Here is a 20849-nt window from a genome sequence, read left to right on the forward strand (position 1 = left end):
TTAAAAAGGGACCATAAGATTTTGAAGTATCTTGAACTCTGGCCCTTAAAAATTCACTAACAAAATTGCGCAATATACTGTCCTAACGTAACCTGGGAGAATATCAGCTATTAACTAAATAGTTAATGTCCATTAAAATAAACACAACAGTTTCCTGAACAACAAACCTGACATACCTGCAAGTCATTTGGTAAATGACTCTATAAGAAAGAGAATTTGCAATCTACATTGGAGAGTCCTACAGCTTTCTAGGTGTAGATGGATAAAGAGCTATAAGAAGAGCTGGAGAGCTAGATGTAGGCTTGGGATAAACAGTGAAGGCTGCAAGGCAGCAGATAGGGATGCCAACAAAAAAGGGAGGGACTCAAGTTGTTCATTGTGTGGGTAGCACACAATGCAGAGAACAAGGCAGCAGGAAGACAGGCTGGGAGTTTACTGGGTCCTTCATCTTCCTCCCATGTGAAGCCACCGTACTTTCCTGTGTCTCTGCTCAGGATAAGCAGACTGTTTAAGGATGTTTTGCATTTGCAGTTCTGCCTATGCATCATGGGAAAGAAGAAACTGGGCAAAGGTGATGTGTCACAAAAAGGAGGCAAACGGGGCAAACACTGAAACATTGCAAAAGAACACAACAGGACAGAAGCGGGGGGGTGGAGGAGTGCCTATCTCTGACAGTAATAAAAAAGGCTCGTTTCTGTCCTCTTAAAAGTCCTGACTTGATCATTCTCCTCATACTGCAATCCACAATGAAAAAAAAAAAATCAGTTTGAGTACTTATAGCCTACCCCTTGCTGTTACAGTTAACAAACCACATTTGTGTATGCCTTGGACCTAAGTACCATAAGTCTGTCATGCCATAATACCAGAGATTTAATTACTAACATTCTTTATTTCCCAATTTCAAAAATTGGAAGTTAAACGCTAGGTAATCTCAGCTCTACAAAAAAAAGCTTTAAGTATACAACATAGCAACAAAGCAAACATCTGCATTTCAATACCTAGAAAACTGACAGAAAGCCTCAAGATTTTAAAACCTACATTAAGCTACTGGTAAACTTTTGTATATATTAAATTCATTAGTAAAATTGGCACCAGCATAGCAGTACGAAGGTGGTTCTATGATTCAAGAAAAATCACAGATCAGCCTGAAAACAAAGTTCAACCTTATCTCAATGGTAAGATAATTACTATACGGCGAGGAATAAAATTTCAACTGTGGCAAGGGAACAGTCCCAAGGAAAACAAACCTGTGAAGTGTTCAGTAAATTCTTGCTCCAGTTTCATAGCTCTCTCAAATGTCTTCCTGGCTTGTTCCTCTGTTAGGCGTTTATTCATTTCCCTGAGATTGAAAACAATATACACATAAAAAAATACCTGTAATCTTTTGAAATAAAATTTTAAGCCATTGTCTGAGAATTAACCTAATAAGAGGCAGTCTACTAAATGACGTATTTAAGTGGAGACTGTCCTGAGAATGAGCAGTTCTGACACTATGTTGTACAGAATTTTGTAGTGGCGTTCATTCTTGAGCACTCTTGATTTCTTGATTAGAAACCCAGACTAACAGTCCCTAGAAATTCAACCCAGGAAGTTTCCAGAGCAAAATAAATAATTAAATGTTTTTTAAAATTTGGTATTACAATTATCTTCACGTAACTTGCAGCTGGCTATTCAAATACAATGACAGTCTCAAACAATTTAGCCTGAAGTATTTTTACTCACATGATATTTTCCACTGTTTTGGGCTTAATAAAAATGGAGATTGGGTACAGCTGGGCAATCTGCAACCTTTTGATCGCATTACCAGAAACGTCAAGAATACAATGTTTACCCTAAAAAGTAAGAAAGAAAAAGGAAAATGGCAATAAGCAAAGATTAAGTCACAGCTATGGATAGTGTAATAACTTAGAAGAGAAACCACATTTCCATTGAAGCCAACAGAATTGGAGCATCTGCATCAACAGTATCAAGATTTCACCAAACCACATCAAAAATGATCACTTTATAAACTGTATTTATTTAAAGGATCATTTATGGATATGGCCATGCCACAAGTCAGAGAAGAACCAGATGCCTTAACTGGCATATCTAAGAGAATAACCTCCACAGATGGTGAGCAGATTTGTCAATTTGTTAGATGGAACTGAATACAATCCTTCTGCTCTCCCCACAGGTAACACACTGGGGAACATCAGGTTTGAGACTGTGAATGCCATTTATTTTGGCTGATCTTTTTTTTTTTTATATCTTTTTAGAAACAAATACAACCTAATTCTTCCTCAGGTTGTTGAAACAGAATGTGGCAGGGTTTCTGTTCTCCCACTACCAGTAACTCTCCATCATCTCAGGATTTCCTCATTTCAAGAGCTCTTCCTGTTCCTTGACTCCCATCTAGATACATTTATTTCCACTCCACACATTTGTTTTTTTCCTTTGAATAGCATATGAATAATGTGTGACATCACCATTTCAGAAAGGGATGTGGTAGAGGAAGAAGAGCAGAAAACCACTCTTGGACATCTAAAATGAGAAAATCTTTTTCTTTAGAAGGATACCTAATATGAATGACAGAATTCTGTGAGCCAGGATACAAACCCACAAGCACTATGAAAACAAAGGTTACTTATATCATAGAACATACTTTCTGAACTCCTGGGAGATCATTCTTGGAGGGCACAATCAAGAACAAGGAAGTAACTGCAGTCTGGAATGCCTGACACATTTCTGTCTCCTGGCAGAAGGAATCACCACGTTCATTTACATTTAATCCCTTGCGTAACAAGGGCTACAGAATTTTATTTCAGGAATTCTTAAAGAGGATAGAAAAGTTCTTCCCACATGAACAATACAAAATTGCTTGCTTTCAACTATTTCCAAGATCCAGGCCATGGATATGGATGCTGACTGCTACCATTTAAATGAAGTGTTTGTATATTCTAGCACATTATTTTACTGCACATGCTGACCTGTCCACATCTTTCATATGGCTTCTCTTCAAACGTGGTACATGCTCTGGGAATAGAGAATTAAGAGGTCCATGTTCCCTTTGTGATAGTACTGTTAGTATTTGCTGTGTTTGGTCCAACAACTTATGCCAGGTGTTGAAAGATATTGGACAAATGACGGAAGGCTAGATTGCCAGCACAGCAGAGGTGCTGGACCTTACAGAATACAACTGTGATGATTTACTCCAAACTGACAGCGAACGTGCATTAAAAGTGCCCTCCAACACAGGGATTTGCAAGCTGCTAGTGGTGACAAAGGAAGGAAGATATGAAAATTCCTTTCAAGAGAAGATTTGGAAGACGAGGAAAAGAAACACTAGTACTCATGATGCAGTTATCACGTTGTCATTCATGGAAGCTATTGTGCTCTTTGTATTGTACATTTAAACAATTTAAGTATTTTTATTTCCTTATTTACACTGCATCTGATTGAGAAACACAGCATAGCACTCAGTTTCTTTTACAATAACTAAACAATGGTATCAAAAAGCATCTTTAGTTGTGCCCATTACAGGTAAGGACACAAGAGGGATAGGTATCAGCTGGAAGGAGAGTAAACAAACACAATTTAAAGCTGTTGCAAGAATACTATTTCTGGCGGTTCTGGGGTAATAGCAGTCAATTCTGTCAGGTTTGCCCCTACATTCATCACAGAAAACTTGGAAATTGTCTTCTGTGTCCCAGTAATAAGACTCACTGAAGAGACTCATCTCGTAAGGGGGAGAGGAAGACAAGAAGGTTAGGTTAAGAGTTGGACTTGATGACCTTAGAGGTCTTTTCCAACCTAAATGATTCTGTGATTCTAAGGAAGGAGTAGCACCAGACCAACCAGTTTGCACCCCTACTGTAATTATGAAGTCAAGTTCTGAAGGACTGGCTGTTGTATCCCAGCAGAATAAAGTTAGTTGGAACTGAGAAATAGCTGCATCTACCCAAAGTCCCGGCATGGAGTCATCTGGCAGTACTTTGTTCTTGATGTTAATTTACAAAAAATTCACAATTGTTTTGTGTCCTAATAATCCCACTAGATGGGCATAAGAGCCAACCAGCCAATTTCGGGTCTAGAATGGAACTAAAGATGGTATCTCTGCGACCACTTGAAGCAACTGCTAACAAGTTTGTAACATTTAAGCTGTTCAATGAATAGTTTCATCATTTAATGACATACAAAAGCTTTACAACTTCATTCAGCCTCCCCAGGTATTGTTCATTTCCTTTAATGATTTTGTAATCAATTTCTTTTTCTTTAATTTTTTCAGTATCTACCACTGGACCAGACTGTATTCCACAGGGTTGGTAAGACAGCAGAAGAAAACTTCATCATATGAACCACAAAATTTCACCACTTTCTCCCTGTTTTTGATTCCAGTAAATTACTCCTTCCTGAAATAACAATATTTATCCATTTGGCCAGAGTAGTTTACACTTCTTTCCTGAGGACTTACCACATTCCCACGTCACACAGATTAACCACACTTACCCTCTGTGTGTCCAAGCAGGAAGTGCTCATGCTTATGAGTTCCCACCTAGAAAATAGCTGTTTTGTCTTTCACACAGATCAGATATTCTCTAGTGTAAATGCGCTGTATTTGTAAGTTAACTAGAACAACATTCATCAACCTAATGTGAAACATTTGCAAAGGATTTTCACAAATCCATTCTCTTTAAAACAAACATTGTACTCTAAGAAATGGGATTCCTTTCTCCCACTCTTTTTCAGGGATCTCAAATAAAGAAATATTTGCAAAAAATAGTTAATGAAAACCTGTTCAAGACAAAAACGATGAAGAAAACAGCCTTCAAAATGTAGTGGCATTCATGTACGCAGTTTTTCTAAAACAGTTTACTACATTCACTCTTTCCTCTTTGTCAAATAAATCCATGAAGGGCGCACGGATTTAAGATTTTTTTCCACACAGGTCTATAGCATCAAATGGATCATCATATTAATCAACTCCACCACCACTATTCTTAATTAATGATCTATGTATGCGAACAAATTAGCCTCTAATTCCAGTGATTTTCCATCCTCTTCTCTTTTTATAACAAGACAAAAACTACAGTTGCCCTTTTCCATTAATTTAATCACAATGCTCTCTTTATTTCTCTTAAATGTATTTGTGACAGTGCATCTTGTTTCTAGTTTTGTACAAAGTCCTTTTAAGGTTACAGAGTTCCTAGTGGCTTCTTGCCATTCTTCTCTTTTCCCCTTTCAGTACAGTCAGATAATCACCTCAGTAAATGAAAGTAACTGGCACTGATTTACCTTTTCTGCTACTTCTCGCACTGATTGGACACTTGTTCCATAAAGATGATTATTGTACTGGCCAGCTTCAATGAATTTGTGATCCTGAATATCCTTCTCCATTTGCTCTCGAGAAGTGACAAAATGGTAATCACGTCCATCCACCTCATAATCTCGTTTTGGTCTAGTAGTATCTTTAAATATAAACCAGTAATTTTTAAAGCAAAACAAGAAACAGTGACTTTTTTCCCATACAACATCCAAAAATAGTCTTCCATTTATACTGCAAAATTGTCACAAGCAAAAAGATGATTGACAATTAAGATAGCTCTTACAAAGTTTAGACAATATATTAAGTTTTAAAACTCAATATACAGAGGGTAAGTCTATCAAGAAGGTAGCAAAAGACACAGAATTATTTTAGTATTTGCTGACACTTACGTGGAACACATGAGCCAAATTTGTCTGGAAATTCTGAGATCAGATCATCATTTATTCTGTCTTTCATGGGTCCCAAAACAATCACAGGTCGAGTATAGTTGACTATTAAACATAAATAAAATAAGTTACATTTCAATGAGATGACTACCCTTTAAAGTTCAGCAAAATAAACTTTATCATATGGTAACAGTCTTAACATTTAAAAGAATATGTACTCCTAAAAAGAAAAAAAAAGTTGAAGAATGTATATTAACTAAGATAGCAGTCAAAGATGTCAGATATTTACTCTCAAATGACTACTCTGGGTTACTACTGAAGATGAGGCTTGAATTACGAAGCCTTGGGGAAAAAATAAACTTTTCAGAAAGCAACACCCTTCATTTTATTGAAAACAGCAAAATGAGAAGTTTGAAAATCTTTTCAATTCAAGGAGAGCTCTTAAAATTTGAGTTCTCTGTTGGGAAAAGCTTCTCTATTACTTCCAAGACTACCACTTAAATACTTGCATATGAAAACATTCAACTACAGCTTCTGTAACTACTAACACCCCTATAAAATGAACTATAGCATCTTTTAAAACTTGCTTCATTTGTTAGAAAGTAATAAAGGGCTTTTCATTGGAATTTAAGGACAAGCAGAAGATATCTAATTATACTGCAAGAGCCATGAAGACAATAACGTCTAAATATCTAGTCATTAGCATATCATTTCAGCTGTATAAATTTCAGTTTTAGGTTCAATCTGTCATTAGTACACAAGTAAATCCAAGTTAAAGTGTGACCTATAACATACATTTTTAATTTAACTCCTGGAACTAATTCCTTCCAGTGGTAATAATATATTCCTAAAAGAATTCTCTTAGATCCTATTAATTCATTTTGTGTATGATGTATATTTACTTTGTTTGCTACCGTATTTTATAGGTACTAGAAATGAAGTATGCCTTTTTACAAATTATATTTCTAAATATATGAGCAATGTATCAGATGATGTAAATCAATGTGATAAATAGAAAGAGTAAAAATTCAACTTCTTTATACACAGTGAAGCATGACCAGGACCGAGGTGAAAAAGAAATGATAGGATCCCATTAAAAATCAGAAAAGAAAAAAATCTAAATCCAAATGTGATGAGGTGTTTTCTTCTAATTAATTTTAATTTCATTCTTTTTTTTTTTTTTCTGAAGATTTTTATTTGGCAATTTCTAATCAAATAAGCCATATATAAGAAGCACATACAGAAATGAGAGACTACAATGTTTTATAAACACTTCAACTAAAGTTTGCTACAATAGATAAATAATCTGATACGATTTTTGCTGTGACAAAAAACGGAACAGCAATAGTACGATTGCTAAAGCAATATTAAACTGAAGCAAACTATTATTTCTGAGGTTCACACTGATGTAACTTCAATATACCCTATTTTCCTTACACAATGTAAACCACATAATGGAAAGAACCACTGTTAATTGGCACACCTTTGGATTATGTGCTAAATAATATATCAGTTGTATTTAATAATTTATGCCTTTCTGCTTTATTTATTTTAATAATGGTAGCAAAAATTTAAAAAAAACAGTGAAGAAGTTTATTATGGTGCTCAATACATAAGGGCACATAGAGCATTCTGAGGATGAATATTGTGTGAATTGAGATCTACAAACCTTCTTGTTGATTGACAGGTTCATATGACAACACATATTCCTCTTGGCCACCTAAAAATATAAATGCAAAGAAATATCTATGTATTGCTTTTCTAAACCACTAATATTTACATTGAGTCATTTAATGAACCACAATGATATAGACATTCTGCAGTAAAATACGTATTACAATGATACTGATGGAGGACATTTTTCAAGAGTGATGAATTATAAAAATTACAAAGATAAGCCAAACAAAATTTTAAAAGCGTAAGACACATACAGTATAATTTCTTAAGATATCTTAGCATGTCAGGCACAAATATTTTAAAGCACTATTGAAATGCTCTTATGTTTCCCTGAACAAAATGCATGCATGGTACCATTCACTGCTAGAGGCAATGCTACCGTCATCATTAGCATTTTCCATACTTTGAAGCCAGCTTTTACAGCATTTTCCTATACTTACACAGAGCTGAAAACATGTATGTCAAGGTGTAAATCCCTTCCAGTAAATTTTTCATGAAGTGGCATTTATATAAACACTTTCAACCACTTCAGTTCCACAACAAAATATTGTTGTCTCTACTACATAACTACTATTTTATTAGAGATTTTTAAAAGATGAATTTGAAAATGAAGAACGTTTTGTATTGTTCTCAGCTTCAGAAAGCACATTAGCAGTGAATGAAACTACAAGAACTAAACTTTGACCTTTGACAGCTGCAAGTTTCTTAAATGTTAGTGAAAGCATCTGAAATATACCTCAGTTGCCATCTCTCTAAAAGAACATTTCTAATTCAATAAAATGTTTCAGAGTAATATTTCTTGCACGGGAATCACTAAAAATCAATTCCATGACAGCAGAGAATTTATAATTCAGAATGCACAAGCTTAAATTATATGACAAAACTATGAACTTTGAATAAAATACAGTGCTTCAGTAACTCACTTGTGTAGTTTTTACAATACACTTTGGAATTCATACAGAGGTACACACTAATGCTATACCCGTCTTACAGAAACAGATGGCAGATGAAGGCTTTTATAAATTCATATATTGCTTCTATATATACGTTCTTTATTTGATAGCAAAGACCACTGATCCTTTAAATTTGAACTTTACAATCTCTAAGAGAAATAAAGATTTCTCTTACTTGTAAAAATTTGCATTCCAACTGTGCTACAGCAATACATGAACGAGCATTTTAATTTAAGGTATTGCAAGTGAGGAATACATTAAGACAGACATGGAAACATGCAACCTGTATATTTTAATATCTCAAAAAGTCACTCATGCAAATGGATTTTAGAAGGACAGTATATACTTTCAGAACCCTTTTTAGGCTAGGGAGAAGAATAAAGGAATCACTGACTATCAACTCATCTATGAAATATCCAGCTAACATAATTAGATGCTTCTTTGGTAAAGTCACATAACTATAAGGTCAAAAATTAGTTAAGCAAACTATTAAAGAGATAATAACAAGTATAAAGCATTCCCTGATTGAGGGCCAAAAGTATATATTGTCATTGCTTTTTCAATACTGGGGAAAAATGAATATTAATAGAATGAACCTTTTGAACAACCGTACTCATCTGTAATCAAGATAACTTTCATATTAGACAGCAGTAAAAAGAAATTAAAAAATCATTTTAATAAAAAGTGCTTGGAATTACACATTCGGAATAGCAAATCCATGACATTCATAATAAAATCAGGGCTTCTCAGGTAATAAAGATGTAAAAAGCTAACTAGTAGTACCAATAATGAGCTTTAAATGTAAAGAAAGCAAGCTCTTAATAAAGCAAGGTTTTTCCTCAAGAAACTTGGAAAAAAGAAAGCAGCAAATTTATGGAGAAACAGTCACAGTTGGATAGCTTTAATGGCACATCATTAAAAATGGTTAAAATTTGTAAGTTAGTCATATAGGCAACAGCAACTTCGATACATGCTTAAATCTGTGTTATTCTCAGTGAACATGAATGCCATGAATGCCTCCCCTGCTTTTTTTTTTTTTTTGCAGTTACTCTACAACAGCATTAAGCATTGTAAGCACTGAGGATTTTTGTACACATATAAATTCTCTCCTTGAGTGTAATCATCTGTATGAAAAATCGTGGCTCATTACTCTTGACAATATCTGCAGCTTCCAAACAGATGTAACTGTTCGTGAACCACTTTCCTCATTACCCTAACATATACAATATCTGTTTCTGAAGTGCCTCTTACACGGTTAACAGGCACCCAGGAGCAGATCAGTGAGCCACTCTGTCACACTGCTTGACTTTTACTGTTCCTTTTTCTGTTCCTCTTCAAATCCTCAGTGTTTTTGTCTTCCTGCTCTGCTCTATCCCAGGTTTCAGGTGTGAACTCAGCAACCTTATCGAGGTGTTGTTCACTGGAAATGACCAATGGGACTGAAATGGGACAACCTACACCGTTCTCCCCCCCCTTTTTTTTTTTTAAATAAAAAAGCATTGTAGAGTAGCATCAAATAGCATATTACACTATTACACACTAGGAACATGTACTATTCTAGTAGCTTGGGTAGAAGTAAATAGCGCTTTAGCTTAGGTTAGTAAAAAAAAAAAAAAGCTAATTCAGCCTAGTACTTAAAAGATATACTGCAGGTGGGGGCACGCACACGAGCGTGGATCTAGCATGCTAATTTATCATAACTGATTCCGGCAACTAACGTGTCATATGCTTTGAAGACAATTCAGACTAAGCACCCACGCTTGACAAAATAGAGATATGAAAGCTGAAAAGCTAGGGTAAATACATGTTTGCTCATCTTCACTTTCATTAGAAGTATCTATTTGTCTTATCTGAGTATCAGTAATAAAATATTGTTGATAGTTATTACACTATTTAACAGATTACACAGTTTAGTTATGCTCTCAGTTATTAAGCTCAACTACATACATATTTGTCAACATTAAATGTACATTTGGCTTTTAACAGTTGTAGCTAGCATGCATAATTAAAAAAAAAAAAGGAATTAATTCAAATTAAGCTGAACTAAGACAATCATAAACCACAAAAAATATCCATGAAGGAGGTTTGCAATGATTCTCTCTAGTCAGTTAAAAAGAAAAAAAAAAAGACAGCAAATTTTGCAGTACCCACCAAACACATGAACATGGATTTGACCTGAAGCTTACTGTGAAGTTCTATTTAACATGTAAATACCCAGAAAAGACAGACAAAAACAAAGAGCTACTAAACAAAGGTTCTAAATAAACAAAGAACTTAAAAACACTTACGGTAACTACTTTCACTATCGCTGGCATTAGAGGTTACATGCTCTGAAATTGCAACACAATGGAAAAAAATAAGGAACACACACTAATGGCATGAGTTCAAAGGAAAGCAAACTGACAAAAATAATCCAGATGAAAGACAACAGTGATATCAAAATGCTGAAATCAATACATACTGCATATAAAAGTTTTAAGGTACTTCTCATAGCTCTCAGGATCAAGCTTAATTTCACACAAAAGGAATGGATGTTAATAAAAAGAAAAAACATTAAATAACACATCAAAATAAGATTATGAAAAGTACACTAATTCACATTTCATACGCAACCCTGCAATTTTTAGGTTGTCACTTCAAAATTAGTTTTGTTGTGCAAGAACTATGGGATCCTGAATTTCATTTTTTATGTAGGCAATTCATTGATTTTATAAAGAGTTCTGAAATATGTTCCAAGAAATACAGTTAAGCACATTCAATAACAGACACCCAGCTATGGCACTGTTTCCTCTAGTAAGGATTTACTACTCAAAAGTTCCTAACTTTTATTCTAGAGCACCTATACAAATTTCATGTCTTTTTCATAGTAATCAAAATATTTCAGTACCTTTAAGCTATAATGTATATTTACTTTAATTTGTGTGTAACAGAAAGCATTAAACGTGTTTATGACAAAAATTAACTCAACTGAAGAACATTGCATAACAATCTATTCTGTTACTTGCAAATTGTACAAATCTAGAGAACAAATGTCACTTTTGATATTGCTGGACTTTTTTGTAATGAAAAAATTTTCATGCCAGCAAATGACCATCTCTTTCTAACGAAAAGCACTCTTATGTTCACGGGTTAAGACTGTACAAAGAAACTTGTGTTTGATCTTCACAAAATAAATATAATCAAAATTAATATTATGTAGCTGCGTGCATAGAATGATACATATTGTTTTCATTGGAAGTCTTTATAATAAATTGAATTTAGTGTGGTTCCTCTGCCACAAGATTAAAGAGAAGGAAGCAAGAGGACTCCAAAGGAAAGAAAACAGGTATGGAACAAGTATGTCTTAGTGACTGATAAACATCAAAAAACCATCAGTCACATGTAAACTAGTTAATCTTTTAAAATACATATATTTTTTTAATTGGCCAATATCTTTAACATCTCTGATTAGAACAAACTTCCACTTTATTTCTGTGCAGCAGAAAACATATTTACAAATGTTTGTGAGTACCAGAAATTCAGATCCACTTCCATTTCATTTTCTTGCTTTGGAAAAAGAATGCCCATATAGGCATGGAAGAGAAAAACAAATGTTTAAAAGCCTCATAATAGAACATGGCAGAATTGCCTTCCAGGGGAGACACCGTACTAATCAATTAAGAACACAAGTTGTGGTAAACTGATAACTATTGGTCTATTGTAGCAAGCAGTCTTGCAGAGCCAAGGTAGTAGAGCTTGTGTTAAGCACGGTAAGGCAGTTTCCAAAAGCTGGACTGCTGAAAAAAAGGCTCAAAATAGACATTTGTCTTTTTACAGAACTACCTAGTGATATTTCTGGACCACATTACATAGTTTAATGATTATAAGGCCACAGAAGTTGGTTATGATTGGTATTCTACTCCAGACCAATAATCTCCTTGAAACTGGTTTCAGAAATGGAAGATCAATTTTATTGCTACCAGCATTTTTATTTACTTAAGTGACTGAGGCCGAGCATAGAAGTATCCCACTTCCTACATGTAATTTCAGGAACACTGAGCATAACATAGAGGATGAGAATAAAGGGAACAGTTACGCCCTGGGAAGAAACGTTATCTTTAGTGACTAATTTTACTATCCCATAAACACCTAACAATCTACTTGTTTAATATCTGTCATGAAAGAAACGTTATGACTGTTTATTTTAGTCCAGAGATGATGTCTGTGTACACAGATCTGTTACAGTATTCAGCAACTTTTGAATCGTGCTGTATTCAATCAGTTACCAGGCATTTCTGCAGGAAACAAAATTAATGCTTATGCGTCTCCTTTATCAACTACCCCTCTACCTAGTCAGTGGTGGTCTAAGAGCATCATAAGAGTTCAGAGGAAAACTCTCATGGCATCTGTTAAGGAAAGCTTTTCTTCGTCTTGTTTTTAAAGAGCTGAAGATATCCACCACCTAGAGAGAGGACTGCCAACTACTTAAATTATGACAACAGTTGTGCTATGACTGTGAAAAGTCATTTTTTAAATAATAAAACACAAAACCAATACTAAAATAACATTTGCAAAATATATCAACAAATTTACAAATACAGTCACTATCAAGGACAAATAAGTAAGTGCTGGTAAGCTTCTGAACAACGACAACAAAAACCCACTAACGTCACAATCAATTAAAAAGTAACATGTTCCTGAAAGCAAAAATCCCCAGAACATTACAAACTCGAAAAATCTTACGAAACATTTTTAGTCAACCTCCTTATGCCAGTAGAGCACCAGTCTCAAAGAGATCTGTTTTTTAAAAAAAAGTAGTTTTTCAGATGGAGGTTAAAATAACTTGGGAGTATTTTGATCACTTACTCAGGCCTTTTGATCCCATGTCGTCAGGGACCTCCTGCAGAGTAGTCCCCAGAGGGCAAGCAATAAAAAGACAATCACAAAGAAAATAATTGTCAGTAATATATAAAATTGGCGCTACGACAGGAGACAGTTCCTAGAACATCACAGGGGAAGGTAAGTCCATAGGATTTAACCAGACCGGCACATGAAGTGTTATCACTGGTGCAAATGGCAGAGACTACAGCTTGTAACAGACCTGGTCTGAATCAGCAAAAATACTTTTTGAGAAGACTTTATTTTTTTAGTGCAGGCAACAACAAAATCAAAGTACTTTCTCTTCATTAAGGAAGCAAATTAGAATAGAATGACTTGGAAGCTACCAGTCTAAAGGGACTGACTGGAGAGCCTGGTAAACTCAGCCATACTTGCTTTGCTGCTCCGCACTCTCCTCAGAGTGAGGACTGAGGAACCATTACTGACAGCACTGGAGAGCTGTTACCTCCTCCAGTTACACATACTTATTCGACAGTATTATCCAGTTTACTACAAACTGGGACATTCTTTGGTTACAATTTACGTAAAGAGCAAACAAATGATTGCATTGATTTTATAAATTGGTTTGTCATTTGCACATCGAGCTCGTTAGCCTGTTGCAGCTCATGAAACTGTCTCCATAGTAACACCCTACTGCAATCTAGCAGGCCCTTCTACGTGTGCTTTTCTCTCATTGAGTGCCACATACTTACGGTCAATATCACTGGTTTCCTGCTCACTCTGGTCCTTGTTCTTGTAGAAGGGAAATTTTCGGGAAAAGAGGTTCTTTTTACGCTTGTCATTGAATGACTGCTGAAGAAGAGAAGGAGGGGCAAAACAAAGGATGTCTAATTCTGTGTGAACAAAGGCCCAGACCAGCAGCTTTGTGGAAGCTGACTCCTATAACCACATTATGCAGTGCATATTCCAATTTAACAGTGTCTTCTCAGCTCATATAAAGTAGAGAGAGATCAGGATCATGGCTTTGCTCACCCCCTCTGTATTTCACATGCTTACTTCCAAGAGAATTGTCAGGCTGGTTTACCCTGTGATGCCTGACCTGTATTTCACAAACAGGCTTGCTGTGAGTGTAACGAGATGTTAAAAACTAGGCTGCCAAAAGATGGCCAAACCAGAATGAACTCAAACAAAGCCAATTAAATCATGGATATTATCTAATTTAGGGATTATAGTCATTCAAAAAAAAAAAAAAAAAAAGGCCAGATATTTACACATGCTTTTTACAAACAAATGGCGCCATAACAGCACACCAGAAATATCTGCCAGTGTTACCCGTTTGAAAAGGCAAAACTGTAAATACTTTGGTGGTAACTGCTAAATAAAATACCACAGAACAACGAAAAAGTTAAAAGCTAGCATTGTATTAAATTCTCTTACGGTAAAACTATGAAAGTAACAGTGAAATAGGAAAAAGGGGGGGGGGGGGAAGTGTCTCTCTAAAATATCCAGAAAAAAATATTTGTTTCAGTCTTTCATTATTGCAATTCATTACAAGTATATTGGAAAAAATGACTTCGTTCTAAGAAAGTCTGCATCCCAGTACCAAAGCCCACTTTCAAAAGATATCAACTCATTTCATTTGTATACTGTAGTAATTATTTTTCAGCTGTGCATTTATAGCGAAGAATTCTAACATGGAAAACCCTTCATGTCCAAGGCCCATGCTCAGCAACTGCTGATGTTAACTGCTAAGAAAATTTCTTGAGCTATCTATATAGACATACATAAATCTGCTCATTTGCACATCAACTATTATTGTGCTTATTGTTTAAGTGATGGAGGGCATGAATGTATTTTCATTCATATATCTGTGTGCTTACAGGTATAATTACTAAAACACAAATGTTTTAGTCATCTGTCATGTCTTTTGCTGGAGACATTATGTGACTGCAGCACCTTTAGCTTACTGTTCTATAGAAAGTAAATTAAGAGCCTTGATGTATAAATAGGTCAGTAACACTTTTTATTGTAATTATGCACAGAACTGATACAGCTAATTTCATGCTAGCTGAAATTTCTTTTCTCCTTTAGGCATAAGTGAATCACCTAAGCAGTTTTGCCAGGCTATGTAATTGGCCATGTTTGTGTCATTTGGTTTGCAGAAATTCTATTACTGGGAAAACAGCAAAAGTAGTCAAATGACCAGCTTGGTTTTGAGATCTTACACAGCTGGGGCAGTACTTGTTTATAAGCCAAACACAGCTGATATGCCATGGGAAGTAATAAAACTTCCACAGAACCATTTTTAAAAAGCTACTTTTAGAAATAACCAAAATATATTCAATTCACACATTAAAAGATCCTATTAACAGCTATTTCTACAATTTAGAGCATGTTTCTTTTCAATTATCATCTATCTTATTGAATTCAATGTGAGCTCATCCTTCCTTAATTATATGGAACACGGTTGCAAGAAGTTATACTACCTTTGCTATCAGCACCAATGATGGAATGAAACATAGTAATAAGTAGAAGTCATAAAGGACTGTGTTTTTCAAATCGTGGCCGACCTTCTTTGGTACAAGTACAAAACAAGAATTTGGCCTTCCTAAAGAGAATACCTATAGTGCAACACAAGCTGCATCCTGCTTCAAGTATTAACAATCCTTCTGGCCATCTGTTTTAATACAGACTTGCTTGGCAAGATCACCCAGTGAAAAATCCAGTGATATTTTCACTACCACTGTCAAAAAAGTTTGCTTTAAACTACCAAGTGTTAAAGAGGCATATTGTACCATAGGAGCACCATAGGTGTCATGAGCACAAAGCTCTGGCGATAGCAATACTGTTTTTAGTAGTAGCCAAAAAACCTTTAATTGGCTGGCATCTGTGTTCCACTAAAACTGTCATTCCACTGTAAGAGCTGGTAACCTATCAATCTCACATATGGACAAAAGAACCGTTTTCAAGCTAACCATATGCTTGTAGGAACCATGGTTGGCATTGGCAAGGTTTTGGGTTAGGGTCCTCTTGCTTGACCTTCTTTATATGAAACCAACAAGTCATTGGAATTGATTTCTCATAACCAGAAACATTACTGGAATCTACAGAACGAAGGTGACAAAGAAGTAGATCTTTGCTGAGCATACTGAAAAATACTGTAACATGAATTCTGAGAGGTAGAAGTCTCACATCTATATAACTGTCCCATTGGGACAAGACTCTCAGTTTGGGCAAAAAAATATGTAAATAAGAAATAATAACAAAGCAAAAATGGTGCAGTTTTGTTGGGGTGGTGAGATTTTGCAATTTGTATAACTATAAGACGTAGCCAATGTTTTTACTTCATAAAGGATAATCATTTTCTTCATTTTAGTTTTGAAAATATTTCATAACACTAATAATTTTAACCCTTTCTATAGGAAATCTTACTGAAGTAATATTAAGTTTCACATACTGCATGTATAATGGTCAGAGTCAGTTCCATTGCCAAAAAAAAAAGAAATTAAAGGTAATATTGTACTGATTTTGATAAAAGATTAGCCAAAAGATTATTTTTAAAAGATACCATGATTATAAAAAGCTGGAGAGAACTGCTTATTAGTTGCAAATGCATAGTAATTGTATTAATTTTTTCATAAGCCCACTGCAAATCATGAACAGGCATCATAAGCAAGAATATATTAAAACAGAAGCAGCACAGAAAGTGAAGTAAATATTTACATGAAAGGTACAAACAAAAAAATAAACATTTCTGCTCCAGTTTCTTGGTGTTCCTTAAAATGAAAGGAACATAGATTTTAATGTTTGTCATCACTAGGGTTATTCTTTAAGGTTTTAATGTAGAACTTTTGAAGAATTGTTCAAAGTTGGTATTTCATACTGTCCACGGAGAATTACCATAAACAGACACAATAATGCACACAGTCCATGAAGACATGTATGTTGCAGACAACTTACTGGGAAAAATACCACCATGACAAATACAGGAAGAATAATTTAAAGAGAAACTGTAATGTTAAAACATTTACAGCTGAAGCAAAAGGTTGTGAACAAGTGTAAGAGTGTTTGCAAAATTAAGTGTTACTAAAGAAAAAGAACTGCAGTTCTGTATCAATGGCAAGCGTAGTTGCTTTTCCACTCAGTTTTCCATGCGTATCTTTGGTGCTGTTAGTACACAGTGATTGTGTACTAACTCTTCTATTGTCAAATGCTATTTCAAATACATAGCTAATTAAGTGTTTACAGTTTATTGGTAGACAAACTACAAAAACATGCAATTATCTTCTCAAAGAACATGGCAATATTTGAAAAATTACTTAATGCACTTGAAACTATCTAAGATATTTAAGCCATATGTTTGTGACTTCTAAAAAATGAACTCAAAATACAAAAATGACCAGGTTAAGAATTACCACATCAGTTGAATACATTTTATTTCAATATGAAATTATGAATGTACCATAACAGGGAAAAGAAAATGAAATGCTAATAATCAAAGGAATCCTCAATGCAGGACTGTAACTGTTAATCAGAAAATAACTACAGATATTGATTTCATTTTAAATAATACTGTTACAAAAATTTTCTTCATTAGTAAACTAAACTGAAACTTTTAACACATAGCAGAGGAATGCACATATGGATTGGATACCTTTAAAGTATCCAAATAAATTACTGAAGCCTTACTACTTTGTTTGATTTTTGAAGTTATGAAAACACTAACTAAAATAAATGACAAAAAAATCTTTTGTATCTACAATAATGTTACAGCATTGTGCTATTTGAAAAAATATCTAAAAGAAATAGCTTCCTCAGGAACTAAGAGGATATTTCAGATTTTTTTTTATAAATGGCAGTATATTTTTACTTTAGAAGGTTCTTACACCTAAAATGCATATATATATATGTGTTGAAATTACCAGTTATATAATATTGGTAAAAATTGTAAGGTTATGAAAATGTTTCTCTTATTTCATAACAGCCAATATGTTGTAAAAAAAGCCTCACTTAAAATCCAAAGAAAACAAGACCGTTACTATGATGAAACTGTTATAATTTAGGCTACAAGCATTCCTATTGCTACAAAAGCAGTTACCTTGCTTCCTCAGTGCTCATTCCTACTGCACCAGCACACTTACTGGGGCAAGGTTTACATATTAAGCAGTGAACTGCACCAAGGGATTTGACTACAATTTCTTTTGGACTGGGTTACTTTTCACCTGCATTGGTTACTTTATGTGCTTTGAGCACAGCCGCAACAGTATTTGTACCAACAGAGAGCAGTGGTGAGAAAAAACAGCTGTGAGGTAGAGACTGTTTCTGGCTAGTGATGAGGAAAGATTAGAGTTTCTGGTGGCCTATTCCACTGCACAAAAATTCTTTAAAGCTTCTGCACCCACAGTTGTAAGAAAGAATTTACTTTATACTGCCTGGGTAACTGTGCACATTAGAAAACCTCTTTTTAATCACAGAGGCCCTGTTGAGCAATTTTGTTTTGATTGTTTTCTAGACACATTAAAAAAAATAACAAAAGAAATATTTTAATTTTTCTGAAAACTGGTAGTAAGCCTCTTCCCAAAAAAGAAGTCCAAAAACACAATCCATACCAAAGGACTAAATGGCTTTATAAGTAGCACTTGCAGTGCTGTTCTAAATGGCACTATTCAATAACTGATTAGTATATACAAACTCCTGTTACATTACAGTATTAGGAATAGTATGTATTTCTAAGCTAATTCTTTAATTTGCAGTGCTTTGGCAACAGCTTACTATTAAAATTTGCTTTAGTTTTCAGAATCATTTTATTTCTATTTGACACTATTTCACCTTTTCACTAAAAACCGAAACAGAGTCTACATATATAACCCACTGCAAAGTGCATATATAACCCACTGCAAAGCGTTACCATTCACAACACCAGGTGTAATTTGCACTTCATAAACTCACCCCTTTATCTCCTCTCGTCTTGGAATTAAATTTCACTGTCTTTAAACGGGCTCGTTCTTTTTTCTCAACTCTACCAGAAGAGCAGACACAAAGCAGTTAAATTAGCAAAATTCTAGAATCTCAAATTAGTACTTTTCACAATGTAAACATATAGTGCACCTTCTATAGTAAAGATTTTTGTTGCTAATGGCCTCTTCAGAAAATGAATGGCAGACTGTGTTGGAAAAGCAGGGCTTCATTTCTCAACTGATGAGCTGTGAGGGCTTTGGAGCATAAGGTGATTGAATAGATTCAGTAAGTCCAGGTGTAAAAAGAAAAAGCATGTCCCTAAGTGAGTATCTTCAACCATGAGCAATCAGCAGATATTAAGATTCAGACCACCTAATCTCTTATTTGCCAATGCCAAACAGTGTGTCTCGGCTTTGTCCACCCACGAAAGACTTGCCCATTTCCCAGCTTTGGGGTAGAAAGAATTCCAACGCTGTACTTTTAAAAAATAATTTTAAAATTATTTTTTGGAGTATTTTGGAGGGTAAAGTTTCATGTTTTTCTCAATCTGGAAAATTCTGAACCAAGTCTAATGCTCAACTGCAGAGTTGCCATGAGCAACATCATATTACACAAAATTTACTTTGCACCTTCTTATACATAAATAGTGTAATATTAAACTCACTCATTAGAAAACTTAATAGTAGACATCTCGAAGTCAATACAATATTACGACATACCTGCGTTTGCTTGGGATAACTCCAATTTCATCACTTTCTCCATCTGGAGTTACCTGCCGTGCTTGCCACCATTCATCATCAGAAGCATTAATGACATGGAGAATATCGCCAAATTTGAAGTTCAACCCTTGACTTGGAAGGCCACTATCTTTAGTCTTGTCATAATCAAAAAGAGCTCTGCATTGAGAAGAAAAATAAATAAATATACATAGAAAAAGCTGAAAAGACACAGGGGCATATGAATAGCACTAGATTTAATTAAGCATTCAGAAATGACCGTATCGTTCTGACACGTGCTTAAAAGGAGAATGCTGAATACACACTCTCCCCCCACAACTCCCCTGAGAATGGTCAGCATAGTATTCATACACTAACAAAATTTATAAGTTTTAATGAAAGAGAATAAACTAGGTCCATAGTAAACTATAGTACTTTGCAGAAGGTCTGTAAGAAAATGCCCCCCTGCAATTCAAAAAATACTTTGCGTAGAGCAAGTTACATGTCAGCCTATGGCAAAAAATGGAATTGATGCATAGAGCACCGTTGAAAGTTTTGTCATGTACTTTGTTACAAGTTACAAATCCGGATTATTTCAGTAAATAAAAGTTACGGTCAATTTCCTGCTTACAGACTTGCAAGAAAAAAGGTTAGAAATATGATCTGAACAGAACTTGGCAACTGTAGTACTACAAAGCAAAAAGCTTGAGGTGCACTCTTCTGGAAGATTCCCTACCTTTTCAGGGGAATCTCATCCTTTTTTCCAAGGTCAGCTGATTTTCAAATAACAGGCACTAGCACTACCTGAACACCAGCTGCAGGCTACAGCTCTATCAGCGTTCTCTTTGCCAGCAAGGGTGGTTTATTCAAGCCCGCTGCTATCCATACCCACATTCACTGCTGCTTTGTACTGCTTCCTTCCCCTTCCTTGGTTATGAGAACAAAATTGCTTAGAAACGAACATGGTACACCATACTGTGGAATAGATAAGTGTTAAAATTAATTCCTCCCTGTTGGATCATTTTAAATCTGGATCAGT

At 34.9% G+C, this 20849-nt stretch overlaps 1 protein-coding gene across 26 annotated transcripts in view; it reads right to left on the bottom strand.

Moving 5' to 3' along the window:
• Window positions 1–20849, bottom strand: part of DLG1 (discs large MAGUK scaffold protein 1) — a 151626-nt gene that overhangs the window by 3235 nt on the left and 127542 nt on the right. For 12 of the 26 annotated variants that reach the window (XM_040566715.1, XM_040566708.1, XM_040566716.1 and 9 more), the window contains 9 exons: window positions 19814–19990; window positions 19086–19155; window positions 13889–13988; window positions 10607–10648; window positions 7358–7408; window positions 5692–5793; window positions 5272–5444; window positions 1723–1832; window positions 1248–1339 (listed from right to left, as the gene is read on the bottom strand). In XM_040566715.1, the coding sequence (XP_040422649.1) occupies window positions 1248–1339; window positions 1723–1832; window positions 5272–5444; window positions 5692–5793; window positions 7358–7408; window positions 10607–10648; window positions 13889–13988; window positions 19086–19155; window positions 19814–19990 (917 nt within the window). Of the gene's footprint in view, window positions 1–1247; window positions 1340–1722; window positions 1833–5271; window positions 5445–5691; window positions 5794–7357; window positions 7409–8914; window positions 8951–10606; window positions 10649–13163; window positions 13198–13888; window positions 13989–19085; window positions 19156–19813; window positions 19991–20849 lie in introns of all 26 variants that reach the window. The other 14 variants (XM_040566712.1, XM_040566721.1, XM_040566713.1 and 11 more) reach the window with 5 other exon arrangements.

The sequence above is a fragment of the Cygnus olor genome, chromosome 9, assembly GCF_009769625.2.
Source record: "Cygnus olor isolate bCygOlo1 chromosome 9, bCygOlo1.pri.v2, whole genome shotgun sequence".
Taxonomy (NCBI): Eukaryota; Metazoa; Chordata; class Aves; order Anseriformes; family Anatidae; genus Cygnus; species Cygnus olor.